The sequence below is a fragment of the Ovis aries genome, chromosome X, assembly GCF_016772045.2.
Source record: "Ovis aries strain OAR_USU_Benz2616 breed Rambouillet chromosome X, ARS-UI_Ramb_v3.0, whole genome shotgun sequence".
NCBI lineage: Eukaryota > Metazoa > Chordata > Mammalia > Artiodactyla > Bovidae > Ovis > Ovis aries.
Window position 1 is genome coordinate 129,751,302 of NC_056080.1, and position 22,248 is coordinate 129,773,549.

The following is a 22,248-nucleotide window of genomic DNA, read 5'->3' on the forward strand; positions in this document are numbered from 1 at the left end:
AAGGAACCTTTCTTTGACACAAAAAAAGACTTTTCTATCCTTTTTTTCCCTTTCTCTCCAGGTTGCAACTGCCTAGCAACATCCCCTCCCCCTCCTCAGTTGCAGTCACATACCATTTCTATGTTTTAAGTGCAAACGGTTGTAAATTTAACATATGCAAGAAGTGAAAGCCACAGAAGTCAGTTGGGGAGAGATGAATTGTTCAATTAGTGGTACTGGGGGGACTTAATTACCTGATTGGAAAAAAGATCTGTTTACTTTCTACCATGACATTAAATATGAATTCCAGATAAATTTGAGAAATAAATGCAGATTTTATGCATGTGTGCACTAATTTTTAATAATATATTGTTGTTATGAAGGGAATGAACAGAATCAAATGTTCAAAAGCAACACCATTTAAAACTGTAAGAAAATAAATATTTATTAAATCTCTGGACTGCAGAAGACTTTCTATGGTTAGGAGTGATGAAAGAAATTATACAGTAAAGGCCAATAACAAAAGATAGCATTGGCAGAAATAAAAGACTAACAGCAAGCTGAGAAATATTGAGAACAAATAATAAGACAATAATAATAGCAAACTTTTATTGTAGATAGCTAACACTTACTAAGCTCTTACACAGTACCAGGCATATTCTAAGAGCTCAACATGGTTTCATTTCATTCTCATAATAAACCCTGATATAGATCCTAATATTATCTCCAGGTTCTAAAACATTCTTATTTAAGGGGGAAAAAACAGAAAGCATAAAATGTAAATATACACCTTAATAAATTATTGTACAGCAAACCACCACAAAGATCAAGAAATAAAACATTAGCAGAACTCCTGAAATCCCTGTGAGCCACTATAAAATCGCAACCTGTTGACTTTCCCCTAAAGGAAACCACTCTTATGATAGTTATAGCTATTACTTTTATTATTATTATTTTATGGCTCTTCTTTAGAGCTTTACAACTCAAATATGAATCTCCAACACTGTTTTTTTAACATTATTTAAACAGAACTAATGATACCAAACTCGAGTCTCTGTTGCCCCTCACTCACTCAGCAAGGTCAATCTACCAACACTGGTTGTGAAACAAGTACAGTGTTTATTGCAGGGCACCATGCAAGGAAAACGGGCAGCTCATGCTCAAAGACTGAACTTCCCAGTGGCTTGCAGGGAATGGTTAAAGGCAACACTTGGGGTAAGGTCTACAGCTCAATGACTTGCTTTTGACTAGTTGGTGGTGAAGTAATAGTGTGATGTTTTGGGAATCTTAATCATCAGCTTTCCTCATTTCTTAATGTGCCCCTAAGACTCTTTAACCCTGACCTACTATAGACTTTAACATGTAATATTTAAAGGCCAATTAGCTCTCAGTTCAGTTCAGTCGCTCAGTCGTGTCCGACTCTTTGTGATCCCATGAATCGCAGCACGCCAGGCCTCCCTGTCCATCACCATCTCCCGGAGTTCACTCAGACTCAGGTCCATCGAGTCAGTGATGCCATCCAGCCATCTCATCCTCAGTCGTCCCCTTCTCCTCCTGCCCCCAATCCCTTCCAGCATCAGAGTCTTTTCCAATGAGTCAACTCTTCACATGAGGTGGCCAAAGTACTGGAATTTCAGCTTTAGCATCATTCCTTCCAAAGAACACCCAGGACCGATCTTCTTTAGAATGGACTGGTTGGATCTTGTTGCAGTCCAAGGGACTCTCGAGTCTTCTCCAACACCACAGTTGAAAAGCATCAATTCTTTGGCACTCAGCTTTCTAAGAAATCACAAAATTACCTAAACTTTCAAATAGTTTGGGGAGTTGTATCTAAACTTCTTTAATGAACTTTTCAAATACACACAAAGGTATATCGAATGGTATAATGAACCCCCATCTCCCATCACCCAGCTTCAAGAATTATCAACATTTTTGACTCTTGATTCATCTATAATCCTTCATATTTTTAATGGGTTATTTTTACAGCACTTACTAAATATCATATTAAATGCTATGATTCTTCTGTACTCTATCCATACTTATATTTCCCCTTTTTCCATTCTGAATATTTTTTATTGGGGTTAAATTCATATAACATAAAATCTCCCATTTTAAGTGTACAATCTAGTGGCATTTGGAATACGTTTTTTTTTAAATTTCCTTTATTCTCAGTAGATTTTTCCAAAAGTTTACTAGTCTTTTAGACAAATTTGGTTTAGCTGACTTTTCTATTGTTTGTTTTCCACTTCTTTGATTTCTACTCTTATCTTTACCAGATGTTCCCTTATACCTTAACTAAATTATTATATTGGACATATGCTGCATATATTTTCAGTCTCTTTTGCAGTCTTCATTTAAAATATACACTCTTTAGCTTTAAATTGCTTTCGAGTGTTGTTTGAGGTGTATTCTGCAAGCTTGGCTGAAACTCAGATCTTTCATTATCATTCAGTTCTACATGTTTAACTATCCATTTCCAGCAGTTTCAGGTACTTCTCTGGCTGAAGACCAATGGCAGAATTCAGCCTCAAGACAGTCACAGGTTTCTGTAGACTTCTAGATCCACAAGTTCCAACCATTTTACCATCACCTTAGCTAAATATCACATCTTGAGGTACTCAAATTAAAAAATGGATGATCTCACTTGCATTTTCTGGAATGAGAAATTTCTTTGGCTTTTTTGTTTGGCCATGCTACATCCTCCTTTTGTGAAAATGCAACTACCCTCAATAACATATGGATGAAAAAGAAGATAATCAGAAATTTAGTTTCAAGCAGGACATGTTGCTATACTGTACTGACTAAACCATATTCTTGAATCTAGCTTTTGGGAGTTGGGTAGTGGCTGGGTGATTGAGTACTGTCTGAGCTCTTTGAGTAGTGATACTGTGATTCCAATCTGAATACTGTACTTTGTATAAAAGTGGCCAGTCAGGTTCCCTATGGAGGGGTTGGGCAGTTTGATCAAGAGAGGAGGGACATGATTTGGACAGTCTTGAAACCCTGGCTCTTTTTGTTACAAGTTGTATGAATTTGTGCTCTGTGCTTCACCTTCCTCATTGGTAAACTGGAGTAATAACAGGAAGTCCCTCAAAGGGTTGTGGTAAGAATTAAATGTGTGAGCATTTGCAAAGCTTTAAAGAGTTCCCAGTGCATTTTAAGCACTGTCCCACAGAATACCATTACAACTGCATCAAATGCTTCTCTCCCAACTTTCTGAACAAGCTTGTAGACGGATTACCTAAGCCCTCTCTCTCAGCCTCTTCACAGGAAACTTTATTAAACTCAGTAGCTTTAGGCTCCTTTACCCATGTAGAAGAGGGTGAGAATAAAAATCCTCTAAGAGCTAACCAAATAGTTCCTCTGGGAACAGGAACTGTCTTTGCTTAGGAACACACCTGCAGGGATGCTTGTTTAGCTGGAGAAGGGAGTGAGGATCCAGCTAAGATGGCCTGGATCTAGACGAAGATAGCAGCTTCACTACTTTGCAGAAGGAACTCTGGGAAATGGGAGCTGCTAAGCCAAGGAGACCAGGAGCTCAAGAGCCAGGCAGGAAGCTGAATGGAAGAGAAGTGTGAGTGAAACTGCCCTGAGATTCATTTGTGTAATTTGCTGATTGGCTAATTTATTGGCTGGCCTTTAAATAAATAATTTGTTTTAACATTGTTCAGTGTAGCATATGCTCAATTAAAATGAAACAGCTTTCAAATACAGAAAGGAACAAAGTAAAAGTGAAAGCTAATCTGATTCCCCACAGTCTAGTCCGGTCTATGTTCTTCCAGATCTGCTTTTATACAAAAACAAACATATAAAAATCAGGTCACAGCAGGCACTTGGCTCTGAGATTTTTTTTCATGTTGTCTGCTGTGTTGAGATGAACTTCCTACACTCTCCCAAACCATCAGCAAGATCCTACAACCTGCCTTGTGCTGGCAGGTCTTTGGACTAGATATTTGATTTCTGTCAACAGTTTCTTTCAGTGAAACTATCAGGGAGAAATTACAGTTTTACCTCCCTACATTCATATAATATTAATACAGCCACTGCTCACGGTGCCCTTACTCTGTATCTGGCAGTCCCTTCAGTGTTTTACTTCAATTCTCACATTACTTTCTCACAACAACCCTTTGGAAGTCAGTCCCACTATTATTGCCATGTGGGTTCACAGACAGGATGTGATAGGCCCAAAAGCTAAAAACAGGATCAATAAGAAGGAACATAAACATGTCAGAGGCAGGACTTACATCTGCAATGTCTCTTTAAATCCTCGTCAAGACCTTACGAGGGAGCTGTCACCACAAAGGAGGCGACTAAGGCTGCAGGGTTTACAGATCTTAAGCCACTGATAACCTAGCAGTTTTATAACTATATCCCTTCCTGCCGAATTGATGAAAGCAAGCAAGGAAAAAAGCAAAGATTTAAATGAATGGAGATGAGAGGATAACAGATAGGAAGGCCAGGGGTCTCCAAACAGAGGAAATAAGCTGCAAGTGTCAGACATTTTTTCTCTCTTAAATGGCAGGAGGAAACAAATGAATGTTATATTTTCCCCCTTCTTTATACAAATTAAAAAAGAGGTTTTTCTTAAAATTCTGTGTTGCCATAATGACACCTGGTTCCACCTGAACTTAACTTTTCTCAAACCTTGAGCTAACCAATGCATTTTTCTTACGGAAATGTTTATCTTAAGCTATGTTGATGTACTATGCATTTATCCTAGACTCTGTCTTCAATTTGGTTCCACCTAAAGGCTCAGAACTGACTTGACAAACCAGTATGTTATACTCATACACTGTTTTCCTAATCTATGTTAATGAAACTATATATTTGTTTGGAAATCTGCCTTTCTTCAAGATTTATGTCAATTGTTTCATGGTCCGGGATGACTCACCTGGTGCCAATGTTATCTCAATGCATGTTGTGGGTGAGAGCCCTGGTGACATTCTCTGAGTTTTGAGACATTTCCTTTCTCTAATTAGCAGACTGTTAGTAGCTATATAATATCCAGCTAAGACTAGCAGCAGGGCACTCTTTCTGCCCCCTTCTGATGTCTATGTCAGAAGCTTTCTCTATCTCCTTTATACTTTAATAAAACTTTATTACACAAAAGCTCTGAGTGATCAAGCCTCATCTCTGGCCCCAGATTTAATTCTTCTCCTCCAGAGGCCAAGAATCCTGGTGTCTTTTGTGGTTCAGCAGCAACCTTTCAAAGAGACATGCAGCATTCACTGACTAGAACACTTAATATAGTAAAGACATCAGTTCTCCCCAAAGTGATCTCTAGGTTTAAAGCAATTAGTACAAGTAGCTTGGCGGAAAATCTGCCTGCTAAGGCAGGAAATGCAGGAGATGCGGGTTCCATCCCTGGGTCATGAAGATCCCCTAGAGAAGGAAATGGAAACGCACTGCAGTATTCTTGCCTGGGAAATGCCATGCGCAAAGGAGCCTGGCGGGCTGCAGTCCATGGGGTCACAAAGAATCAGACACGACTTAGGCAATAAACAACAACAGTGCACTCACTAGAAAATTAAATACCTGTAAAGCATTTACAGGGCTTCCCAGTTGGCCAAGTGGTAAAGAATCCGCCTGCCAATGCAGGGGTCTCAGGAGACATGGGTTCAATCCCTGGGTTGGAAAGGTCCCCTGGAGTAGGAAATGACAACCCACTCCAGTATTCTTGCCTGGGAAATCTCATAGACAGAGGAGTTTAGCAGACTACAGTCCATGGGGTCACAAGGAGTTGGACATGACTGAGTACACACATACATACACCCAGGAAGATTTTTCATAGATACAGAGAAGCTTATTCTAAACTTTGTGAGGAAATTCAAAGTAACTATGATAGCTAAAACAATTCTAAAAAGAATAAACTGAGAAGAATCACTCTACCTAATGTTAAGATTTATTATATAGATATAGCAAATTGAGACAGTGTGATATTAGAGGAATGAGAGACACAGGTCAGAGGAAACAAAGAAAGAACCCAGAAGCAGACCAACACAAATATACCCGACTGATTTTTGACAAAGGTATAAAAAATTTCAATAGAAGAATATCTCTTTTAAAATGGTGCTTGAACAATGGAACATCCACAGGCAAAAAAAAAAAAAAAAAAAACCTTCAACCTGAACTTTGCATAAGATACAAAAATTAACTAAAAATAAAACATGGACTTAGGTATACAATATAAAACTATAAAACTTTTATAAAAGACACTTACTCCTTGGAAAAAAAGTTATGACCAACCTAGATAGTATATTCAAAAGCAGAGACACTACTTTGCTGACTAAGGTCCATCTAGTCAAGGCTATGGTTTTTCCTGTGGGCATGTATGGATGTGAGAGTTGGACTGTGAAGAAGGCTGAGCGCCGAAGAATTGATGCTTTTGAACTGTGGTGTTGGAGAAGACTCTTGAGAGTCCCTTGGACTGCAAGGAGATCCAACCAGTGCATTCTGAAGGAGATCAGTCCTGGGATTTCTTTGGAAGGAATGATGCTAAAGCTGAAGCTCCAGTACTTTGGCCACCTCATGCGAAGAATTGACTCATTGGAAAAGACTCTGATGCTGGGAGGGATTGGGGGCAGGAGGAGAAGGGGACGACCGAGGATGAGATGGCTGGATGGCATCACGGGCTCGATGGACGCGAGTCTGAGTGAACTCCAGGTGTTGGTGATGGACAGGGAGGCCTGGCGTGCATGACTGAGCGACTGAACTGAACTGATAAAACTTTTAGTCGGAAAACATGAGGAAAATCTTTGGGACCTCGATCTTGCTGAAAAGATCTAAGAACTAGACACCAAAAACCATAACATACATCACAACAAACTGTGGAAAATTCCTAAAGAGATGGGAATACCAGACCACCTTGCCTGTCTCCTGAGAAACCTGTATGCAGGTCAAGAAGCAACAGTTAGAACTGGACATGGAAAAATGGACTGATTCAAAATTGGGAAATGAGTATATCAAGGCTGTACCCTGTCACCCTGCTTATTTAACTTATATGCAGAGTGTATCATGCAAAATGCCAGGCTGGACAAAGCACAAGCTTGAATCAAGATTGCCAGGAGAAATATCAATAACCTCAGATATGCAGATGACACCACTTTAATGGCAGAGAGCAAAGAGGAACTAAAGAGCCTCTTGATGAAGGTCAAAGAGGAGAGTGAAAAAGCTGGCTTAAAGGTCAACATTCTAAAAACTAAGATCATGGCATCTGGTCCCATCACTTCATGGCAAATAGGGAAAAAATGGAAACAGTGGCAGATTTTATTTTCTTGGGCTCCAAAATCACTGCCAATGGTGACTGCAGCCATGAAATTAAAAGATGTTTGGTCCTCAGAAGAAAAGCTCTGGAAACCTAGACAGTGTTCTAAAAAGCAGAGACATCACTCTGCTGACAAATGTCCAAACAGCAAAGCTATAGTTTTTCCAGTAGTCATGTATGTATGTGAGAGTTGGACCATAAAGAAGGCTGAGCACTGAAGAATTGATGCTTTTGAACTGTGGTGCTGGAGAAGACTCTTCAGAGTTCCCTGGACTACAAGGAGATCAAACCAGTTGATCCTAAAGGAAGTCAACCCTGAATATTCCATTGGAAGGACTGAGGTTAAAGCTGAAGCTCCAACACTTTGGCCACCTGATGCAAAGGGCTGACTCACTGGAAAAGAACCCTGATGCTGGCAAAGACTGAGGACAGGAGGAGAAGGGGAAAACAGAGGATAAGATGGTTGGATGTATCATCGACTCAATGGACATGAGTTTGAGCAAACTCTGGGAGACTGTGAAGTACAGGGAAGCCTGGCATGCTGCAGTCCATGGGGTCGCAAAGAGCTGGGCATGACTTAAGTTATTGAACAACAAAGGAAAAAAAAATATTAATTGGCTTTCACCAAAATTAAGAATTCTTGTGCTGTAATAAAGCCTGTTAAGAGGATGAAAAGATAAGCAACAGATTTGGAGAAAATATCTGCAAACCTCATACCCAACAAATAATTGGTTTCTAGAATATATAACAAATTCTCACAACAGTAAAAAACAAATGATACAGTAAGAAAATGAGCAAAAGACATGAATAGAATCTCACCAAAGAAGACATATGGATGGCAAAGTAGCACATGAAAAGATGTTCAACATCATTACCTAATTAGAGTAATGCAAATAAAAACCACAATAAGCTACAATTAAGGAAATGGCAACCCACTCCAGTGTTCTTGCCTGGAGAATCCCAGGGACGGGGGAGCCTGGTGGGCTGCCATCTATGGGGTCACACAGAGTCGGACACGACTGAAGCGACTTAGCAGCAGTGTACTCATTAGAATGGGTAAGATATAAAATAGTAATACCAAATGTTGGCAAAGCTGTGGAAAATAGAATCTTCTATACAATACTGCTAGGAATGTAAAATAGTAAGGCTCTAGGAATCATCCTAGCAGTTTCTTATAAAACTAAACATGCATTTACCATGACCCCACAAGTAAACTTTTGAGCATCTATCCCAGAGAAATGAGAAGAAGCTGTGGTGCATATACACAATGCAGTATCACTCAGCTATAAAAAAGAACACACTTGAGTCAGTTCTAATGAGGTGGATGAACCTAGAACCTATTATGCAAAGTGAAGTAAGTAAGGAGGAGAAAGACAAATATCATGTATTAACACATATATATGAAATCTAGAAATATGGTACGGATAAACCTATCTACAGGGCAGCAGTGGAGATGCAGACATAGAGAACAGACTTTCGGACACAGTGAGGGAGAGAGAAGGGGGATGATTTGAGAAAGTAGCACTGAAACATATACATTACCATATGTAAAATAGCCAGTGGGATTTTGCTGTATGATGCAGGGAGCTTAAATCAGGTGCTCTGTGACAACCTAGAGGGGTGGGGTGGGGAGGGAGGTGGGAGAGAGGTTAAAGAGGGAGGGGACATATACATAGCTATGGCTGATTCATGTTGATGTATGGCAGAAACCATCATAATATTGTAAAGTAATTACCTTCCAATTAAAATTAAAGATTAAAAATCCTGTATATGAATAATCAGAGCAGCTTTATTCATAATAGCAAAAGCAGGGAACAACCCAAATGTCCTTCAATTAGCAACTGGATAAATAAACTCTGGTATATCCATCCAGTGGAATACTACTCAGCAATAAAAAGGAGCAAACTATTAATATAGGGACTAGGATGGACCTCCAAGGGCATTTCATTCAGTGAAAAAAGTTAATCCTCAAAGGTTACATATTATAGGACTCCACTTATATAAATGCCAAACTATAGAGATTGAGAAGAGATTAATTGTTGCCAGGGTATAAGGATGGAGCTGGGGGCTGAGAATATAAAGGGGTAGCACAAGGGAGCACTTTTGAGATAACTGAAAGTGTTAGTCACTCAGTCCTATTTGACCCTTTGAGACCCCATGAACTGTAGCCTGCCAGGCTCCTCTGCCATGAAATTCTCCAGGCTGAAGTGGGTTGTCATTCCCTTCTCCAGGGTATCTTCCTGATCCAGGGATCTTACCTGGGTCTCCTAGATTGCAGGCAAATTCTTTACCGTCTGAGCCATGAGGGAATAACTGAGATAAATGAACAGTTTTATATATTGACTGTGGAGGTGGTTATACAAATCTATACATGGGGTAAAACTGTATAGAGCTACATGCACGCACAAAAATGGAAGAATGTAAAAAGTGACGACAACTGAATAAGGTCTATAATCTAATTAACAATATTGTACCAATATCAATTTCCTGGACTTGACATTTTACAGTTACATGATTTCCTTGGAAGGAATGATGCTAAAGCTGAAACTCCAGTACTTTGGCCACCTCATGTGAAGAGTTGACTCATTGGAAAAGACTCTGATGCTGGGAGGGATTAGGGGCAGGAGGAGAAGGGGACGACAGAGGATGAGATGGCTGGATGGCATCACAGACTCGATGGACGTGAGTCTGAGTGAACTCCGGGAGTTGGTGATGGACAGGGAGGCCTGGCGTGCTGTGATTCATGGGGTTGCAAAGAGTCAGACATGACTGAGCGACTGAACTGAACTGAACTGAAGATACCATCATTGGGGAAATCTGATGACGAGCACATGGATCTCTAAGCACTGCTTTTACAACTTCCTGTGAGGCCATAATTGTTTAAAAACAAAAATGGTTTTTTAAAAAGTTGTGGGATTTCCAGAGTTGAAAGTAGCCTTGGTGACTTTAATTACTAGAATCATTCCATGCTAGTTCCTTTTCATGCATAGCTGGAGTAGTTTAAGACTTCCTCTTCCTTCTGGCAAGTTTTGCAAACGTGTTCAAAGGAAGTACACTAGTGCTTCTTTTTAAAAATTCTGACAGCTTTTTTTATAATATAGTTTAAAATGTGAACAGAGTAAAAAGAGATCACTACTATTTTCTTGGAGAAGGAAATGGCAATCCACTCCAGGACTATTGCCTGGAAAATCCCATGGACAGAGGAGCCTGGTAGGCTACAGTCCATGGGGTCGCAGAGTCGGACACGACTGAGAGACTTCACTTTCACTTTCACTATTTTCTTGGACTCTAAAGAATTTTACTTATGTAGGTTATAGATCTACTAATATTTACTATATTCAAAATAAAAACTGAAAATATCTAAAAATATTAATTCATTAAAATAACAAATCTACTACATGTTAATATAAACTACATTTTATTAAAATAACTATTTTCCAAAATAAAAAATAATTTAGAAATGTTTTCTGTTTTGAAAAGCTCTGTAATGTTTGCCTTAATATAAGACAGCTAGACTCTTACTTGCTTCATCACTGTGGTATGGTTGTGGTTATTTTGGTTGACATATATGAACAAAATTTAACCTTATGGAGATATGTAGTGGGAAAAAGGCGGAGCTCCTAGGCACTTTGAATGGATTTCAGGTGTCAGGTGTCTCCAGGGTCCTCAGACCACACTTGGAAAATCACTGTGCTGGAGAAACACACTGAAATATTTACAAAGGAAATGTTAGGATGTCTGAGATTTGCATTAAAATACTTCAACACACACACACACACATCAGTTCTCATTATATGGGGTAGTTATATCCAATAGAATTACCTTGAACAGTGAACTAGCAAATACTGAGCCACTGCTCCTAGTACATACAGGGTGACGTTCCTGCAAACCCCTGGTCACATTCTCATCAACCAATCAACATATAATCTTTTTTGCCATTTTATTTATTTAAATGGAAGGATAATTGCTTTACAGAATTTTGTGGTTTACTGTCAATCATGAACAAGAATTAGCCATAGGTACATTTGTATTTCTGTTTAAAGACATCTCATTTTATAGTTCTTAAAATAATGAATTATATATGCACTATTCCTTTATCATACTGAGAAGGGTCTAACATTTTCCTGACCTGAGTAACAAGATCTTAAATATCTTTGGCTCTCAGCCTCAAAACAATGTTGTTTATTATGCTTTGTAAAGTTTGGTTGCCATCTTACAAATCCACAAATTTAGCTAGTTATCCATCTTTTCCATACGTTCATTACACACAACAGATAGTATTTTCGTGATTTCTGGATGGTGTCACATATAGGTCAGCAAATTTCCTCTTCCCTTTTCTTGATTTACCTTATTGTTAAATCAAGAAATTGAACTGACAGCCAACATCACCATAGCTCATGCCTGAAGGAAACTTATCTAATACATGCATTTTTCTCTGTAAACCACATCACAGTCTTCTTATTATGTCAGCTTCTGAACTCTGTTCACTCCCTTACCTTCACTGAGGGATATGGCATCCCAATTAATGTTTTCTTTTCCACTCTCAAGTTTTTCCATTACCTAAAGTAATTTCTCAAGTTCCATGTTTTCACTCATGCAGTACCCTGACCTCTCATTCTCTTGATTTTCTTGTCTGCCTCCAACGACTTTCTTCCATGTTCATACCCTGAGCATTGTGATCACCTAGAATTCTTTATCCTTGAAACAGTTTAGTCTACTTCTGTCTCTTCACCTCATTCTCTCTCTTATTCACACTGTACTAATTCTTCAAGCTTATCAAGACCTCCTTGATCCCTTTATTTTTCTCCCAGTATGGGTTATCATTTCCTTATTTTTTATTTTATATCTTATAATCAATCACTTTAACCTCTCTGACCAATACTCTCACCAAACCTTGACCTAAGACATCAGCTCTGAATCCATGCAAGGATAGTCTTTTCTCATTATGCCATGACTTTAAAATATCAAGCTTCCCAGATGGCTCAGTGATAAAGACTGCCTGCCAACGCAGGGGACACAGGAGATTCAAGTTCAATTCCTGGGTAGGGAAGATTCCTTGGAGGAGGGCATGGCAATCCACTCCAGTATTCTTGCCTGGAGAATCCAATGGACAAAGGTGCCTAGCGGGCTGCAGTGTGTGTATCCTTAAAGAAAATATCATAGGTATAATGATCAGTGCTCTCTCATTTTTGTGGTTTTCAATCCAATAATGCATGGAAATCCACCAGGCACAAAATCCACAAAATTTTAGTCAGTTCCCGCTCTCACTTCTCAAAACAGCTCTTCTAAATCTTCATTACCATCCTCAAGCCCAATACCTATTTCTGCTCACAACATTCTCATTAGACAGAATAAACTCTTAGTTAACAGGGGAAATAGAACTAAGGATGGAAATTCTAGTCATTTCCTGGTCTGGGTTAAGTGAATAAGCCAAAGAAAGTGCCACAGTCATAAAATGCTTGGGAGAGCCATTACTGTCTAACTAACCTTCATATATTCTCTTAATTCCAGTAATAAGAAAGCCTGACATTTTTAAACATCCAGAAGAGGGAAGACATCTCTTATTTTAGAGACTAAAGTGCCCCACTACCCTTATGCCTAACATCAGCTCCTCTACTTGAGTTTTGGATCTCATCTCTGCCCTTCTCAAAATCTCACAGATCAATCATCTCCCCTCTCTTCTGTATCTTCAACTTCCTCAATCTCCTAGCTCCTTCCACCAAAACATGCAAACATTCTCAAATATCTACCACCTTAAAAAAAAAATCTGCCCACAATCTTATGAGACCTTCTAGCTGCCATCTGGTCTTTCCCTTTCCAAGCGTACTGGAAGTATAACATGCATTTACAATCTTTATTATTTCAATGCCCAAATGAAGTGAAGTGAAAGTCGCTCAGTCATGTCTGACTCTTTGAGACAGACATGGAATCTTCTATACAGTCCATGGAATTCTTCAGGCCAGCATACTGGAGTGGGTGGCCATTTCCTTCTCCAGGGAATCTTCCCAACCCAGGGATAGAACCCAGATCTCCCCAACTGCAGGTGGATTTTTTACCAGCTGAGCTACAAGGGAAGCCCAAGAATACTGGAGTGGGTATCCTATCCCTCCTGCAGTGGATCTTCCTGACCCAAGAATCAAACCAGGATCACCTGCATTGCAGGCAGATCCTTTACCAACTGACCTATCAGGGATTCAATGTCCAATGTTCCAGTTATACACTGCTGTTTAATAAACCACCCCAAGCATTCTACTATTGTCATGATTGGGTGGATGAGAAATTTGAGCAAGTCTTACTGGACAATCTTCCGGCTCCACATGGCATCTACTGGAGTCACCTAGTGATGTCCAGCTGGTGGCTAAGTTGGTCTGGTTGAGCCAGGATGGTTTCCTTTATGGCTGATGCCTTGGTAGAGATTTCTGGAATCCTGGGTGCAGCTAGGCTTCATGCTCTGTCCATGTTGTCTCACAATCTTTCCATGTGGTCTCTCTAACAGGGTGATGAAGGCTCATAGCCCTAAAAGACCAAAGTGAAAGTGGCAAAGTTTCTTATGACCTAACCTTGTAAGTCAAGCAGCATCACTTCTTGCATTCCATCAGTTAAACTTATATACAGAGCTCACCAGGCTCAAGACCAGGTGACTAGACAGGGGTATGATTACTGAGAGGAACTGTTAACAGGGAACATAGGATGAAGTCTACCACACACTCACACTCCTCAAACTGCAATGTAGCAATGCCCCATGCTACTGAAACTGCAATCCCTGAGGTGAAGAGACCTCTTAGTTGTTAAATCCAATGCCTGCTTAGTACTTGCTTTGCTTGCTTTTTCTGCTGAACTGGAATCTACTGACCACTAACTCATTCGTGAAATTCTCCTCCCCTGTTTTTCGTATACCACCTCTCCTTGTGTGCCTTGAATTTTTCTGGCTGTTTCTTAGTCTCCTAAAGTGACTCATTTCTTAATGGTTTTCCTTTAACTCCTGGGCCTTTTTATCAATTGTTTTCTTACTCTGTTATCTGGTTATATTATCTACACCCATGGACTCATCTATCACTTAGCCACCAGAGATTCTGCATTATACATCTCCATCCCAGCTCTCTCTCCACTAATCCAGACTTATATGTACTCAGACTGAATGTCCCACAGGTTCCTCAAACTTGGCCATGCACTCACAGGGCAGTTTCCCACCAGTTCAAACTAAAAGAACTAAATAGAAATTTTGGCTGCTACTTACTGCAGGGTTAATTGAGTATAGAATCTGAGCTCTGTCAAGTTAACTACCTGCTAAAACAAAAAAATCAATACTCTTCCGAGGGACACAATGGAATCCAGATTCTGTACAACATGTCCTCCAAGAAATTCAAATGACTGAGCATATTGGAAACAGATAAATGTGACCCATACTGAAGAAAGAAAGATAATCAGTGAAAACCAGCCCCTAGAGATCTAGATGTTAGAATTAAGGCAGAGGAGTTTTTAAGCAGATATTACACATATGTCCAAGGACAAACAGATTCAAGGGATTAGATCTGATAGACAGAGTACCTGAAGAACTATAGATGGAGGTTTGTAACACTGTATAGGAGGTGGTGATCAAAACCATCCCCAAGAAAAAGAAATGCAAAAAGGCTAAATGGTTGTCAGAGGAGGCCTTTCAAATAGCTGAAAAAAGAAGTGAAAGGCAAAGGCAAAAAGAAAAGATATACACATCTGAATGCAGAATTCCAAAGAATAGCAAGGAGAGATGAGAAAGCCTTATTAAATGACAATGCAAAGAAGTAAAGGAAAACAATAGAATGGAAAAGACTAGAGATCTGTTCAAGAAAATTAGAGATACCATTCATGCAAAGATGGGTACAATAAAGGACAGAAACCATATGGACCTGAATGAAGCAGAAAATATTAAGAAGAGGTAGCAAGAATATATAGAAGAACTGTACAAAAACGGTCTTAGTAACCCAGATAACCACGATGGCTTGATCACTCACCTAGAGCCAGACATCCTGGAGTGTGAAGACTTAGGATGCTTTTACTATGAACAGAGCTAGTGGAAGTGATGTAATTCCAGCTGAGCTATTTCAAATCCTAAAAGATGATGCTGTGAAAGTGCTGCACTCAATATGCCAGCAAATTTGGAAAACTCATGAGTGGCCACAGGACTGGAAAAGGTCAGTTTTCATTCCAACCCCAAAGAAGGGCAATGCCAAAGAATACTCAAACTACTGCATAACTGCACTCATTTCACATGCTAGCAAGGTAATGCTCAAAATCCTTCAAGCTACACTTCAGCAGTACATGAACTGAGAACTTCCAGAGTACAAGCTGGATTTAGAAAAGGCAGAAGAACCAGAGATCAAATTGCCAACATCCACTGGATCATATAAAAAGCAAGGGAATTCCATAAAAATATCTACTTCTGTATCATTGGCTATGCTAAAGCCTTTGACTTTGTGGATCACAACATACTATGGAAAATTCTTAAAGAGATGGGAATACAGACCACCTTACCTGCCTCCTGAGAAACCTGTATGGAGGACAAGAAGCAACAGTTAGAACTGGACATGGAACAACAGACTGGTTTAAAATTGGGAAATGAGTATGTCACAGCTGTATACTGTCACCCTGCTTATTTAACTTCTATGCAGAGGGCATCATGCAAAATGCTGGGCTGGATGAAGCACAAGCTGGAATAAAGATTGTCGGGAGAAATATCAATAACCTCAGATATGCACATGACACCACCCTAATGGCAGAAAGTGAAGAGGAACTAAAGAGCCTCTTGATGAAGGTGGAAGAGGAGAGTAAAAAGCTGGCTTAAAGCTCAACATTCAAAAAATGAAGATTATGGCATCTGGTTCCCTCATTTCATGGCAAATGGATGGGGAAAAATCAAAACAGAGACAGACTATTTTCTTCCTGGGCTCCAAAATCACTACAGATGGTGACTACAGCCATGAAATTAAAAGATGCTTGCTCCTTGGAAGAAAAGCTATGAAAAACAGACAGCGTATTAAAAAGTAGATACACGACTTTGCCGACAAGGTCTGTATTGTCAAAGCTATGGTTTTTCCAGTAGTCATGTATGGATGGAGATGGATCATAAAGAAGGCTGAGTGCTGAAGAATTTATCCTTTTGAACTGTGGTTTTAGAGGACTCTTGAGAACCCCTTGGACTGCAAGGGGATCAAACCAGTCAATCCTAAAAGAAAGCAACCCTGGATATTCATTGGAAGGACTGATGCTGAAGCTGAAGCTCCAATACTTTGGCCACCTGATGTGAAGAGCTAACTCACTGGAAAAGACTCTGATGCTGGGAAACATTGAGGGCAGGAGGAGAAGGGAACGAAAGAGGATGAGACAGTTGGATGGCATCACTGATTCAATGGACATGAGTTTGCGCAAACTCTGGGAGATAGTGAAGTACAGGGAAGCCTGGCATGCTGCAGTCCATGGTGTCACAAAGAGTAGGTCACAAGTCAGCAATTGAAGAGCAAAAGACATAGAGGAAAATTTTCTCATAATGAAGAGGAACATGTTACATTCCATTCAGGTCCAGTTCAGTTCAGTCGTGTCTCTTTGCAACCCCATGGACTACATACAGCATGCCAGGCTTCCCTGTCCATCACCAAGCCCCAGAACTTGCTCAAGCTTATGTCCATTGAGTCAGTGATGCCATCCAACCAGTGGTTGGTGACACCATCCATCCAGGTAGAGATGATCAATATGCAGATATGCGCAACTGATTCAAGGTCTAGAAGAGATATGGCAAACCCAGCCAGAAGCTACAGTACCCACTGATATCACCTTAGTTCAGATTCTCATTGTTCCTCGTGTAGACTATTAAAACAGCCTCATAAATTATCTTCCTGCTTCTGGTTGCTATTTACTATGACCACCACCCCCAAATACACACACACACCTTAAGCATATCTACACTGATTCGAGAGTTAACTTTTAGAACACAGCTTTAATCAGGATTTTACTGATTGCAAGTTGACAGAAATGCAGCTTTAGCTTGAGCACAAGAGGGAATTTATCAGAAGTCTCTAAGGGCAAGATTGTAGATGGGTCTCAAGGACAAGACCAGAGACTTGAACACCAATAGGAATGGACAGTTCCTTCTGCACGCTGACTGCATTCTCTCAGACACGCTTCTTCTTTGTAGTTGTAAAAGGGCCACCAAGAGTTTCTGGCCACACATCTACAAGCTGTCCCACAAAGTGGGACACAGCATTTCCCCCCATTTAAGTTGGTGAAAAGAAGGATTCAGATTGTTCTGATTTAGATCTCATGCCTGTATATCAACCCATCAGATCAACTGTGACTAGGGAGATGATAGGGTACTTGGATTGGAAGCCCAAACTAAAACGGGCATTGCTGGACAGGAGAGGAGCAGTACTCCCCTAGAACAGAGGGTTTTGCTTCCAAGGGAGGGGAAAGACCTTGGGCAAACAAAAATATTAAAGGCCTAACAGGTTTCCTGTATTCTCTACCTCCACTGCTGGTAACCCCATCCTCCTTGCAATCACCCATGGCAGAATTCTGGAATGTCTCTTGTAGCAGACTGCTAGTTGTCCCCAGTATCTGTTCTTTCTTTCCCTCCACGTGGCATCTTACTGCTTACAGCATGAACATGCTGGCTGGAGCTCTATCCTGTGCCACGGAGTCAAGTGCCACATTAATGGCCACTGACTGGCCATTAAGCCTTTTAGGTTTTCTTTCTTTAATGAAAGAGAAATGAATTTCTGTCCTGTTTGTTGTTTAGTTGCTCAGTCGTGTCCAACTCTTTGCAACTCCATGAACTGTAGCCCACCAGGCTCCTCTGTCCATGAGATTTCCCAGTCAAGAATATTGGAGTATGTGCTGAAGGAAGAATCTTTCCTTCTCCAGGGGATCTTCCTGACCCAGGGATCAAACTCACGTCTCCTGTTTGGCAGGCAGATTCTTTATCACTGAGCCACCACAGAAACCCTCTACTCTGTTTAATCTGTTCTTATTTTGGATGTCTGAGAGCTCATAGCTGAATCTAATCCTAACCCCCTCACTCCTCACATCTAATCAAGGCAAACAAAAGTCTAGAAGTTAAGAGTGGCATGCAGTGAAACACGTTAGAGTGGATTAGAACCAACCACCGGGACTTGAATCTAGGCTCCTCCTTTACCAGCTCTCTGACCACCTGCAAATTGTTTTCTCTCTCTACCTCAGCTTCCTCAGGCACAAAATAAGGTCAACAACATTATGTAGCCCATAGATGGGTTGTGAGAATGATGTGAGATAATTCATATAACCACTGAGAGTAGTGCCTGGCTCATAATAAGGGCTCAATGAGTGTTAGCTGCCATTTTCAGTGCCTGCCAATTTTACCTGCTAAAGATCCTATCCTATTCCTCCACAACATCCTCTGCAGCATCCTGCCTCAGCCTGATTTTTCTGGAACACTCCAATCTGACCAGGTCACTCTTTTTTGAAACCTCTTGACTCTCCATTATCTACAGAATGAAGGCTTAACTCCATAGGTGGGTGACCAAGGCCCTTTTAGATGAGGGACCACCTGGCCTTTGTATGCCCACCACCTGCCACTGCTTCACGACTGACCACACTCTGGCCACAGCACTGAGCTGTCTTCTGCCACCACCTCTTGACCTACCTCAAGAGTGTCAACCACTCCCACTCCCTCTCTCCTCAACGTTTTCCTCTTTTGGCTTCTGTGGCACCACACACTCTCCTGATTTTCTTCCAATCTCCCTGGCTGGTCCTTTTTCATCCTTCTCATGGGCTTCTCATTCTCCATTCCCTTGGTAAGTGGCAGAGTTCCCTCCGGAGTCCACTCCCTGCAGGTCCCCTTGCCAGTGAGGGCATCCACCATCACGCTTTCAAGCTCTACCTTCATGCTGTGTGCCCCTGATCTTCTCTCCTGACCTCTGACCTGGGCTCTGATCTCCCACATTCTACTGAAGATCACACAGGCACAACTTAGCATCTCCAAAATGGAACTCATCTTCCACCCCAAACTCACTTCTCCTCTTTGCTCTGAATCTATTTGTGGCACCACCATCATCAAAGCCAGAAACACTCATTCTCTACATCTAACAAATTACCAAGTACACCCAAACTCACATCCCCAGTAACTCTCCAGTCTGTCTTCTCTTCTCCATACTTACCACCATTGCTTTAGTCTGGCTCTCCAGCAAAGGTCCCTTCTCTGCCTCCAGTCTCTCATGCCTTCAATCCCAATGATGACATGTGCCACCAACCTACAGTGACAGTCTTAACACGCTGCTTCCCTGCTTGAAACTCTTCACTGGTTCCCCCTGCCCACTCTGATGAAATTATTCCTTTCCCCATAGTTGTTAAACACCTACTAGGTACCAAGGACTATGCTTGGTATTAAGAATACAATGTTGACCACAAACTGGTCCCTGCCTTCTGCCACGTATCTGGTATGAGAGAAAAAACCACACACCAATAAAATACTAAGTCTTGTGACAGATATAGTCACAGAGCATCATAGGAGCATAAGACCAAGTTCCTTGAAGCAGAGACTTGGGTGTTTCTTATCTTTGCATCCCCAACAACTGGTACCAGGTCTGATTCAATAGAGAATTGTTTTTGAATACTCAACAGATTATCTCTTAATCCTCAGTTTGGCTCATAGCTCATATATCAAATGAATTAAATGTATGAACTCTGTTGGAATCCTGATTTGAATTAACCAAATACAGCTTTTAAAATGAGACATCTAGGTAAATTTGAACAGAAGGTATATATTTGATAATATATCAAATATATATATCAAATAATATATCAAATATATCAAAGGGTATTATTTCTTGAGGGTTTTAAAAGCGTTATAATGATACTGTGATGTTTAAAAGCCCTTTTTTAAATAGAAATGTAAGAAAGCATTTTAAAATAAAATTATGCAATGAAAAATCATCTGGGATTTGCCTGAAAATAATTCAGTGGTGTTGGGTGGGGGGTATAGCAGAAATAAGACTGGCAGAGCCTATGTTAAAAACTGCTGAAGCAAGATAACGGACAAAATAAATGACAAAATTAATCTCTCAAGGTTCTGTTGCCAGTCAACAATGTGACTATATAACATTTCTGATATAGTGCCTGATGTTTCAAAAAAGGGTAGCTTTGTTTCTCCCCTTACTTTTAGTTTCATCCAGGGCAGAGCAGGAGAAACAAGGCAATGGTGTGGGAGTCAGAAGTCCAAAATGCAAAGAACTGGAAATATACTCAGCATTGTCTCTCTCTCTTCTCTCGCCTGATAAAGACAGAGTAGCTTAAGCATCAGATGGCTCCCAAGTAGCCTTGGGTTTGGACATGAGTTTGAGCAAGCTCAGGGAGTTGGTGATGGACAGGGAAGCCTGGTGCACTGCAGTCTGTGGGGTTGCAAACAATCGGACACGACTGAGTGACTGAACCGAACTGAGCCTTGGGTAGGAATGGCAGTGCTCCAAAACCAGCAGAAGACGGAAGAAGTCATAGCTTGAGTTTCTGTGGAGAGGAGAGAAAAACTGCGTCAGACAGAAACATGAACTCTTGGCTGGAAAGGGCTCCTCTGTTGGTTGAATGGGAGAAGACAATGGCACCCCACTCCAGTACTCTTGCCTGGAAAATCCCATGGATGGAGGAGCCTGGTGGGCTGCAGTCCATGGGGTCGCGAAGAGTCGGACACGACTGAGCGACTTCATTTTCACTTTTTCACTTTCATGCATTGGAGAAGGCAATGGGAACCCACTCCAGTATTCTTGTCTGGAGAATCCCAGGGACGGGGGAGCCTGGCGGGCTGCCGTCTATGGGGTCGCACAGAGTCGGACAGGACTGAAGCGACTTAGCAGCAGCAGCAGCAGCAGGTTGAATCCCTGTGTAATAGTGCCACCTGGTGGCTGCACAGCATCGCTTTACCTAGTTCGGGATGCAGTTGACTCTCATAGATCTGACTGCACTGAAAATTCTAGAAGGGAACAGCCCTCTCAATCAAATGTTCCCTGAACTGCTCAGAGTTAAGCATAACATACCCTATCCCTCATGTACTGAAAAGTGCCTTGTATTCAATCTCTGTTACAGCACTTCTTGCTGTATTACGTTCAGTTTACCAGCAGGCATTCATTCACCCAACAAATCTGTTTAAGGCATGGGAGACACAAAAGTGAACAAAACTAATTCAGTATTTAAACAGTTAAATGTGTAAACAGAATTTAAAAACTCACCTTCCAGGCTTCCCTGGTAGTCCAGTGGCTAAGACTTCATGCTCCCAAGGCAGGGTTTGAGCCCTAGTCAGGGAACTAGATCCCACATGCCACAACTAAGAGTTCTCATTCCAAAACTAAAGCTCCCACATGATGCAATCGAAAGATCCTTCATGCCACAACAAAGACTGAAGATCTTGAGTACTGCAACTATTAATAAGACCTAGTACAGCCAAATAAATATTTTTAAAAATCTGCCTGCCTTAGGGATATATGTACAACATGATAAATACAATTAATACTGCTGTATGTTACATATCAAAGTTAAGAGAGTAAATCCTAAATTTTCTCATCACAAGGAAAATTGTTTTTTTTTTTAAATTTAGTTCTGTAACTATATGAGATGATGGATGTTCACTAAACATTGTGATAATCACTTCATGATATACATAAATCATATCATACTGTATACCTTAAAATTTATTGTAATTATATCTCAAAACTGTAAGAAAAAATATATTGCTGCCCTTTGCTGAGCAGTAAAGGCACTGTATTTTGCATTATTAATGCATTATCCCATTTAATCTTCTCACCAAACCTGTGAGGCAGGAAGGTATTCCTATGTCACAGATACAGATAATAGGGCCAGAGAGATTAAATTGTCCAGGATCACATAGCTAATAAGCACATAAGCAGAAAGCCTGGGACTTGAACTTAAGCAGTCTAACATCAGTAACTGAATTCCTAACCACTAGGACATACTGCTTCCCTCTTTTTTTTTTTTTTTTTTTTTTTTTTATC

The 22,248-nt window shown here is 40.6% G+C and overlaps 1 protein-coding gene and 1 long non-coding RNA gene across 6 annotated transcripts in view; both read right to left on the reverse strand.

Moving 5' to 3' along the window:
- SLC25A53 (solute carrier family 25 member 53) overlaps positions 1–22,248 on the reverse strand; it is a 57,445-nt gene that overhangs the window by 20,956 nt on the left and 14,241 nt on the right. The window contains exons 2-4 of one of the 5 annotated variants that reach the window (XM_060407600.1): positions 20,406–20,752; positions 13,540–13,759; positions 8,786–8,855 (exon numbers count right to left, since the gene is read on the reverse strand). The exons of 1 other annotated variant lie outside the window; for it this stretch is intronic. In XM_060407600.1, coding sequence (XP_060263583.1) covers positions 8,786–8,855; positions 13,540–13,567 — 98 coding nt within the window. In that variant the 5' untranslated portion in view covers positions 13,568–13,759; positions 20,406–20,752. The remainder of the gene's footprint in view (positions 1–8,785; positions 8,856–13,539; positions 13,760–20,405; positions 20,753–22,248) is intronic. 3 more of the 5 variants (XM_060407599.1, XM_042242069.2, XM_042242068.2) reach the window with 3 other exon arrangements.
- LOC132658769 (uncharacterized) lies at positions 399–8,779 on the reverse strand. Its single transcript, XR_009598779.1, has 2 exons — positions 5,515–8,779; positions 399–1,758 (listed from the first exon to the last, which is right to left on the reverse strand). It is a non-coding gene; the product is annotated as an uncharacterized LOC132658769 (long non-coding RNA).